The sequence below is a fragment of the Miniopterus schreibersii genome (genome assembly GCF_964146895.1).
Source record: "Miniopterus schreibersii genome assembly, chromosome: 8".
Taxonomy (NCBI): Eukaryota; Metazoa; Chordata; class Mammalia; order Chiroptera; family Miniopteridae; genus Miniopterus; species Miniopterus schreibersii.
The window spans coordinates 10,589,735-10,598,352 of record NC_138109.1 but is presented as its reverse complement, the minus strand read 5'-3'; the positions used below and the strand labels follow the sequence as shown (position 1 = coordinate 10,598,352).

Genomic DNA, 8,618 nt, shown 5'->3' with positions numbered 1-8,618 from the left:
CCAGGGAAATTTGCATTGGCAAAGCCCCCCCCCCCCCGCGCGCGCACATGTCAGGAGATTGCAACTCCTTAAGCCCCCCCCCCCCCCCACACTGCTCCGGTGACAATGATGAAACCCGCCCCACCGCGCCTGTGCCGGGTCTCGGGCAGGAGGCGCGCCGGCCGGCGAGGGGGAGGAGAGAGGAAGGCGAGGGGAGGGGACAAGAGAGCGGCGGTCCCGCCCGGTGATGCAGGCAGCCCTGGGAGGTGGAGCCGCGACGCCCGAGGAGTCCCCTCCGCAGTCGCGCGCTCCGTCCGCCCCGCGGAGCAGCCGGCCGCCAACCCCGCGCCGCAGGCCTCGCCCCTGGCGCCTCAGTTTGGGCGGCGGGGACCGCGGGGTGCACCCTGCTCGGGCCGGGGGCGCCTCCTCCAGGCCGAGCCCCTGCCCCTGCCCCTGCCCCTGCCCCTCCTCGCTTCCCGGACGGCGGAGCGGCCCCCGGGGGAAGCCGTTCCCGGACGCTCGGCCGCCGCCCGAACAATCCCGGCGGCCGGCCCGGCTGGGCACCGGGCATCTGCGAAGCCAGCCCTGCCCGGCGCTGGCCACCTCTGGGCGCCGCTGTCTCCGGGGCCGTGGACTTCGCGCCCTTCCCTACCCCGGCGGCTGGCCGGGGCGCCCGGGCGCGCGCGGAGACCCCCGCGCCCTCGGCCGCCGCCGCGATGCTGCCCTGGAGACGCAGCAAATTCGTGCTGGTGGAAGATGAGTCCAAGTGCAAGGCGAAGAGCCTGAGCCCCGGGCTCGCCTACACGTCGCTGCTCTCCAGCTTCCTGCGCTCCTGCCCGGACCTGCTGCCCGACTGGCCGCTGGAGCGCCTGGGCCGAGTGTTCCGCAGCCGGCGCCAGAAAGCGGAGCTCAACAAGGAGGACCCGACCTACACCGTGTGGTACCTGGGCAACGCCGTCACCCTGCACGCCAAGGGCGACGGCTGCACCGACGACGCCGTGGGCAAGATCTGGGCGCGCTGCGGGCCGGGCGGGGGCACCAAGATGAAGCTGACGCTGGGGCCGCACGGCATCCGCATGCAGCCGTGCGAGCGCGGCGCCGCGGGGGGCCCGGGGGCGCCGGGGGCGCGCCGGCCCACGCACGCCTACCTGCTGCCGCGCATCACCTACTGCGCGGCGGACGGGCGCCACCCGCGCGTCTTCGCCTGGGTCTACCGCCACCAGGCGCGCCACAAGGCCGTGGTGCTGCGCTGCCACGCCGTGCTGCTGGCGCGGGCGCACAAGGCGCGCGCCCTGGCCCGCCTGCTCCGCCAGACCGCGCTGGCGGCCTTCAGCGACTTCAAGCGCCTGCAGCGCCAGAGCGACGCGCGCCACGTGCGCCAGCAGCACCTCCGCGCCGGGGGCGCCGCCGCCTCGCTGCCCCGCGCGCCGCTGCGCCGGCTGCTCAACGCCAAGTGCGCCTACCGGCCGCCGCCCGGCGAGCGCGGGCGCGGGGGGCCGCGCCTCAGCAGCATCCAGGAGGAGGAGGAGGAGGAGGAGCGGGACGCGCAGGAGCCCCAGGAGGGGGCCCCCCAGCCCGAGCGGGCCGAGGTGCTCAGCCTGACCCGGGAGCTGAGGACGTGCAGCCTGCGGGGCCCCCCGGCGCCGCTGCCGCCCGCGCAGCCCCGCCGCTGGAAGGCCGGCCCCAGGGAGCGGGCGGGCCAGGCGCGCTGAGGGGGGACCCCGCAGGACTCTCGGCCCCGGACCCGGCCGGCCTGACTCAGCCTCCAACCCCGGCCCTGCCCGCTTGGCTCCTCCTTGGTCCCTCGGCCCTTGCCCCTCCCCCCTCTTGGTCTCCGTTGTCCGTTCTGCGCCTCACCCTGGCTCAGGGTGACGCCTGATATGCCCTTGATTATTGGGGGACAAGTGAGAGGGAGTATTCAGTCTTCACCTCTCCCCCCGTCAGGAGTTTCTGGGCGCCCTCCACTGTGGAAATGCCTCCTACGCTTTACGCCAAGTCTCTTTGATAGACCAAAAAAATCCTCTTAAAATAAGGGGGGAGAAGTTTCCAGAAATCCAGGAGGGTGACTGTGGCCCTTGGCCAGGTGGAGGCAGTGGCCCTGCCCTTGGCCAGTCTAGCCTTCCTGCCTGGGGTGAGACCCGCCCTGGTGAGCCAGTCTCCTAACCGAAGAATAGTGGCCCTGGAGAACTGAGGCCAGGCGCAAGGTGGGAACTGAGTCCCCAGCCATACACACAAGGACGAATTCTCAGGCCCTGTGCCTGGCTTTCTACCCCTTGGAGGACTCCTGGGACTCCACCGTTCTGCCTCTGGTGAAGACGGGGAGGGTCTAACCAACTCAAACAACAGCTGAGGCCAGGTCGCAGCTCTCTGCACCAACCTGTGCCCTGCACCTGGCATCCCCACAGGACTCCTCATCCTCCCCATGTCTCGGCAGACAGATGTGTGTGGTTGCCCACTAGGTGCCCCACAACCAGGACCAAGACAGGGCCTCCAGAGGAGGTAAGGAGAACCTTTGGCAGGTGCTTGGGGACACTGACTACCCAGAAATTGGACATAGGAGAGAGGGCCCCAAGTCGAGGCTTGTCAGGGCGGGAGGGTCCTGACAGCAGCTGGATGCTCGGAGCAGCATAAGGAAGAGGGTGCGTTACCCCAACAGAGGGATGGGCCCCTGCCCAGGTGTCTGTCAACAAGGCCACAAAAAGCCCAAAGATCTATGTGTCACCAACTGATCATTGTAAATAAAGTAGACCTGCTTTTTCAGCCTTGTCATCATTCCTGTGTTGTGTTTGATGCCGGGCCAGCTGGGGGTGAAATGATTGTCATCAGAACCCTAAAGGAAAGGAGAAGGCCCCTGGAAGAGTCCCCTTTAGCAGCGGAAGCCAACTCTCAGGGTTGGGGAGGTAGGAGGGCTGCTGCCAGGAAGCTGTTCCCTTGATGTCAGGGAATGAGACAGTAGCAGGTGCCTCGTCTGCAAATTCCATGTGCCGAGCCCTGGAGGAGTGCCCACTGTCTGATCTGGCCTCCCGGAACGTCTCCTCCTGGGCACTCAGATGCGAGTGTCTCTGGGACATTTGGCAGGAAGAGAGCACTGGGCAGGGGGCTCCTCATCAGCTATGTGTCTTTGAGAAGATCCCTGTGTCTATCAAAGCAAATGTTATACAGTGTCTCCTCGGGGCTGAGAAAGGGGGCGGGCTGTAAAGGAGAGGGGTGGGCAGTATTTTTCAGAGGAGCTGGAGAAATCTGTCCAGACCTTTGTGACAGCGTGCATCTTGAGCTTGGATATCTTCTTTATTCCTGTGCTGAGCTGGGCACTGATCCCGGAGTTATCCGGAGCCCAGACGAGTGGCCTCTGCAATCACCAGTGATCACAATTGCTCTGTTCCCTGGAGCTGCTGGAACAAAGGGCACCACCGCCACTGCACCCTGGGGGACCCAGGCAGGGTCAGGGACTTTGAAGGAGAAAGCTGGGGTTGACTCCACATGTTCAGGGTTGGAAGGGGTGACAAGGACCCACCACACAAGGATGCCCTGCATGACAGTTGCTTCCCTCTTACCCACTGACAGGGTTTTTGTTGGTGTTTCTCCACATTTACAGGAAGAGGAAAGGAAGTGGGGAGATGTCAGGCCTGGGAGAGGAGGGTGGGCAGTGGGCAAGGCACCTCCGGTGTTAGAGACAACCTCACCCAGAAACAAGGTCACGAGCAGGCCCTCTTTAATCAGGTTCATGCTCAGATATTCACTAGGTGCCTGCCCTGGGACAGGCACTGAACTAGGCACTGGGGTCCGGAGTTCCCTCCCTTGTGACTCCGACAGTCTCCAATGAGATGCACATGATTAAAGGAGCAGTTGCTATATGATCATTTACAGGCGCACACTCAGCCTCAGATCCTGCTCTCCACTTTTCTCTGGCAGCCTCCCCAAACATAGACACACACACTCGCGCACACACACACAGGGCCACCTCCTTCCTTCTCTCCCTCACCCTTTGCTCTGTAGACCCAGAGTTAGAAGACCCAGGTGAGAGGACAGTCTCTGCCTCCTTACCACCTGTGTGACATTGAGCAGCTCATTCAGCCTCTCCAAGCCTCACCTATATCAGTGGTAAAGTGGGGAGAATATCTACCTTGCAGGCTGATTGTAAGAAGTAAACAGAATCAGGTGTCTGAAAATGCTTGGGTAAATAATAAAATGCCCAGCACGCGTGGAGACCAGCCATTGCACCCAGAGGGCACTTCTCTGTAGGTGAGGATTTTATTGTGGCCCCCCCCCCTCCCGTCCCTGGTAGCAGTGGACCTGGTCCAACTTCCCTCCTCCAGTGGATTGAGGATGAGCTAATCCACGAGTGAGCCAGCACAGTGCCAACTGCCTCCAGGCCACAGAGTGGGGTGTTTGGGGCTGCTCCAGCCCCCGGGACCCAGGCATCATTGCTACCAAGGGAGGGAGACGAAACCTGGGAAACCATGCCTATCACCCCCTCTGCACTTAGTTTGGTTTTCTTCCCTGAGCTTAGACCAGAATCGAGAAGAGCCCTGAACCATTGGTCAAGCGGTCTGGTGCCCCTTCGTCTCTTCTCCCGGCTTCAACATTCCCACCTGTAAAATGAAAATTGGGAGGAGGTAAAATTCTTGTCCCCCCCCCAGTGTCATCCTGACTCCACTGCTCTTCCACATGTGGGCCTGTCCCCGTTACCCAGACATGCCATGTGCCCCCACCACTAGGCTTGCGCCTATGCTGTTCTCGTGACCTGGAATGTCCTTCCCTCTGGCTACACATTTTCAAATCCTACCCTCTCCCCAAAGCCCAGCTCAGATTCCACCTCCTTGAATCTTTCCTTAATGCATACCCCTCCTCCACTCCTGCCAAATCTGGGGTGATCCCTCCTCTCAAACTCACCCAGGACGGGGCCTGTGCTTCCCTTGTGGTCCTCCTGTTGCTCCTGGGATGACTGTTTCCATGTCAGTGTCTTATCTCTCATACTGATCCATCTTCATCTTCCCACCCCCTCCTGTACCTTGACCACAGCAGGGCAGAGAGTCGGTGCTCAGTGATAGTCTGTTGAATGAACACATGAATGAATGAGCCAGATGGAAGGGCCACCATGAAACAGGAAAGTAGGTGGGTGGAGAAACGTTCCCTCTGCCAAGCTTCTGCCTAGAGATGCTGAGGAACTATCCTCAGACGCCTTGTTCAGACAGATGGCTATTCTGAAGAGAAAATCAGCCGACGAGTTGAAGCCAGGGGAGGAAACTGAGGCCTCTGTCCTCAGGGTCTGCTCAGAGTTCCAGAGCCTTCCCACTCTCTGCACTAGCCCAGCCCCAGCACAGGGCTGACACTCAAAATACAGAGCAGCCCCCGGCGGTGGCCAGCCACCCTCCAGATGCGCAGCTGGGCGGCGGAAGGACCATGGGGACAGCCACAGGCGCTGACACACAGGCGGCCCAAGCTGGGCTTGGCCTCGGCAGACCTGACGCCGGTCCCAGCGCTGCCACTTGAGGGCTGTATAACTTTGGTAGGTTTCTGAAGGCCTCGATTTTCCATCTGTAAAAACAGGGATGGGCGAGTGAAACTTATTCAGCTATTGGGAGAATGAAGTAAGGCGGTGCATTTGGATAATTGACTTAGCACATCGAGTAAGTGAGAGCTGCTACTGTTATGTTTGTTTTTGTCATTTTTGCCTGGAGCTCCCCTAGCTGACAGCTCTGGGATAAGATCAGGTGCCTGGTCTCTGAGACACTAAATGTGTTGCTTGTTCCTGCCCCGGGGTGGCTACATGCCCAAAGTCTCACTCATCTCTCTGAAATGAATCAATATAAAAAAATTAAAAGAATGCTAGGGTTTGGCTGTGCCGGAATGCCCGGGTAGACTTGGCTTTGCCTGCCCAGCACCCATTCCTCTCCCCTACCCACCCACCCGCACCTTCATGGCAGAGATTGCTTCTTCTTCCTCTTGGGCACACAGCTAAACTCTCCTGGTCCCCGCCACACTGAGGTGTTGTCATGTGACTGTCACTCCCAGGCCTGGGCTGCACAAAACATAACCTTTGCTTTATTTTCCTGCCTCCCTGCTGGATGTCCTTGGAAGCTTCATGTTGAAGATGACAACGCCTCTACCAGCCTGGGTCCCTGAATGGCCACATGAAGTAGAGCCCCACCCCTGTCACCAGCGGGAGCCAGAAATAAAATTTCATTGCGTTAGCCACTGACAGGAAGGGTTGTTTGTAGCAGCACATAGCTTACCTTGACCAACGCACTCTCCTTGTGACCCACTGCCCGTGGGCCTGGTGGAACCACAGTTCCCCGCTCTTGGTTCCTGGGGTTCCAGCAGAGCTGACTTCAGGCACATGGGCTCCAGGGGGGACATGATCCAGGCCTGACCAGTCAGAATGTCCCCCCTCCTCAGCCCCAGAGATGGGCTCCAGGAGGAGCAGGTGACATGACCAGAGCCAGTGGAACTTAATTCTGGGACTTCATTGAAACTTTTGGGACGAGAGACACTCACTTTCTGCTGAAGTTGGTGAGAGGCAGGGAGTATGTCTGGTGTCACTGGCAGCCATGCTGTCACCATGAGGAAAGGGGGGGGCCTAAGAGGCCAGCACAGTGAAAAGCAGAGCAGGACATGGAAAGAGCAAGACAAAGTCCCATGATGTGGCTTGAGTCCCTGGATCCCATCAGGCCTGCCCAGATCTGCCCCTGGAGTGTTCAGTTCATTGAGCCAATAAGTTGTACCTTTTGAAGTCAGCGTAAGTTGGGCTTTCGGTCCATTACATCTGAGAAAGCCCTGGACCTGCTCTGGAAAAGGGGAAGGGGAGTCATTGAAAAGCTTCAGGGTCTGTTACAGGGCCCGATTGTGGGACATCCAGCCTGCTCATGAGATCCAAAAGTCCCCAGGCCCTTTCCCTCTCTGGGACCACCCGCTCTTCCATCCTGGCTGCGTCTCACACACCTTCCCAGCCTCCTCTCGATGGAGTGGCTCCCTTCCCTGTTCACGCCTGTCCCTCCATGCCTTTGATCAGCACATGGCTCTGAGCAAATTCCACAGGCCTCTTCAGTCTGACCAAAGCCTCTGGCCTTTGTTCAAGTGCTGGAGCCTGAGGCTAATCGGTGCAGGCCAGCCTCTGGATGTCACCCCAGATCACGAATCCACCCTGGTCACTCAGCTGCAATTTGTAGTGAGCTCAGTAGACAAAATTTGGTCTACTAAGCCCATTTCCTGGGGAACCTTCGGTGGGGAGGGGACCCTTCTCAAGATGGAGCATGGCCTGAGCGGGCTGATCTCGGGGACAAAGGACTGGAACTGCCTTTTCTTTATTCTGGGATGTGGACAAGTCACTAAACTGCTCCAAATCTCCATTTTTCTCTGTTATATGGATGCAATGTTCCTGCATTCCTGCCTCAGATGGTTATTCTAAGGGACCATTTAAATGGAATGGAATTCGAGAGGTCTTTGAAAAGCATCAAAAACCATACAGGGCCGGGGCAGGGTGCTTCCCTATTGGCACTAAGACAAGAAAGCAGGAAGGAGGCGGCTCAATAACATCCAGGTCTAAGGGCTCCTATTTAGAGGAAGGAGCCCCCTGCCCAGGAAATGAGCATGGACAGCCAGGAGGGAGATTTTAAATAGGCATCTGCAGGGATTTCCTGGAGGGGAGAGCAACATGACCAGGAAACAGCTTGTGGAGCTCAAACAATAAGCCCCCCCCCACACACACACACACAGCGCCCCCAGTGAGACCTGAGGGGTGGGTGGTGCATCCCTGTCTGCAGGCAGAGACATAGCCTGGGAGGCCCGGGAGGCCCTTGCAGCTCAGGCTGCCCTGGAGCTCCAAAGCAGGGCTGGGGCATCTGCGCCTCACGTGGGAACCATGCTTGTGATGTCGCATGCCACAGGCCCTGGGCAGCTCCACTACACCTCTAGCCACTGAAGCTGGCCTTGGAGGTGGTCACTTGGCAGCCTTTGAAACAGGGGAGACGGGTGTTACAACAAGATCACAGTGGACACTCACTCCCGCAGGCTCCAAAGGGCAGAAGGCTCAGGGACTAGCCTCACATCAACCCCTCTGCCAGATCCCACTGATCCGCAGGCCTGGGCAGGGCAGGCCCTGGGAACGCTCCCGTCCTTAGGGGAAGCAGCGGGCTGACTTACCATGGGGCGGAGCACTGCCCACAGAGCAGGCCTGCTGTCAATGGGAAGAGATGTCTGCAAGGGTGGATCCCCTGGCGATTCGACTCCTCAGAGATGCATTAAATTCTTCTTCAAAGATTATAAAAGCAACACATTTTTATTTGCAACCAGTGAAACAACAAAGATATGATAAAAAATTAATGCTCTTCCCTGGTACCCCTCTGTTTCCCCATCCCCCAGACCCTCAGCACACACACTCCTGGGTAACTAATGTTACAGACCGGTTTAGTCTCTCCTTCCTGTCTCCTGACTTGTGAAATAAACCAACCCACATACACACATAGAGCTTTTGTCGTTTGGTTTTACAAAAATGGAGTCATTCTCAAACACTTTCTGCCACTGGCTCTATTCTCACTTACATCACGTGCTTCTCTCCAGCTCGGTGGATGTAAATCCAACTCATTTTTCTTTTAATAGCTGCACAGTGTATTTGCCCATCCCCTGTTAATGCATGTTCA

At 59.0% G+C, this 8,618-nt stretch overlaps 1 protein-coding gene and 1 long non-coding RNA gene across 10 annotated transcripts in view; one reads left to right on the top strand and one right to left on the bottom strand.

Annotated features, from left to right (window-relative positions):
- Window positions 1-277: 277 nt before the first annotated feature.
- Window positions 278-2,739, top strand: FAM43B (family with sequence similarity 43 member B). The gene has a single exon (XM_081145343.1). The coding sequence runs from the start codon at window positions 696-698 to the stop codon at window positions 1,689-1,691; it is 996 nt and encodes a 331-aa protein (XP_081001469.1). The 5' UTR covers window positions 278-695; the 3' UTR covers window positions 1,692-2,739.
- Window positions 2,740-4,256: 1,517 nt separating this feature from the next.
- The window catches only part of LOC308560510, a 12,373-nt gene continuing 8,011 nt past the window's right edge, over window positions 4,257-8,618 (bottom strand). For 5 of the 9 annotated variants that reach the window (XR_013999337.1, XR_013999342.1, XR_013999343.1 and 2 more), the window contains 5 exons: window positions 8,122-8,229; window positions 6,705-6,767; window positions 5,896-6,559; window positions 4,873-5,517; window positions 4,257-4,571 (listed from right to left, as the gene is read on the bottom strand). This is a non-coding gene — a long non-coding RNA (uncharacterized lncRNA). The remainder of the gene's footprint in view (window positions 4,572-4,872; window positions 5,518-5,895; window positions 6,560-6,704; window positions 6,768-8,121; window positions 8,230-8,618) is intronic. The other 4 variants (XR_013999338.1, XR_013999339.1, XR_013999340.1 and 1 more) reach the window with 4 other exon arrangements.

Coding starts and splice junctions, on each gene's coding strand:
- FAM43B (XM_081145343.1), top strand. CDS start 696: ATGCTGCCCTGGAGACGCAGCAAATTCGTGCTGGTGGAAGATGAGTCC.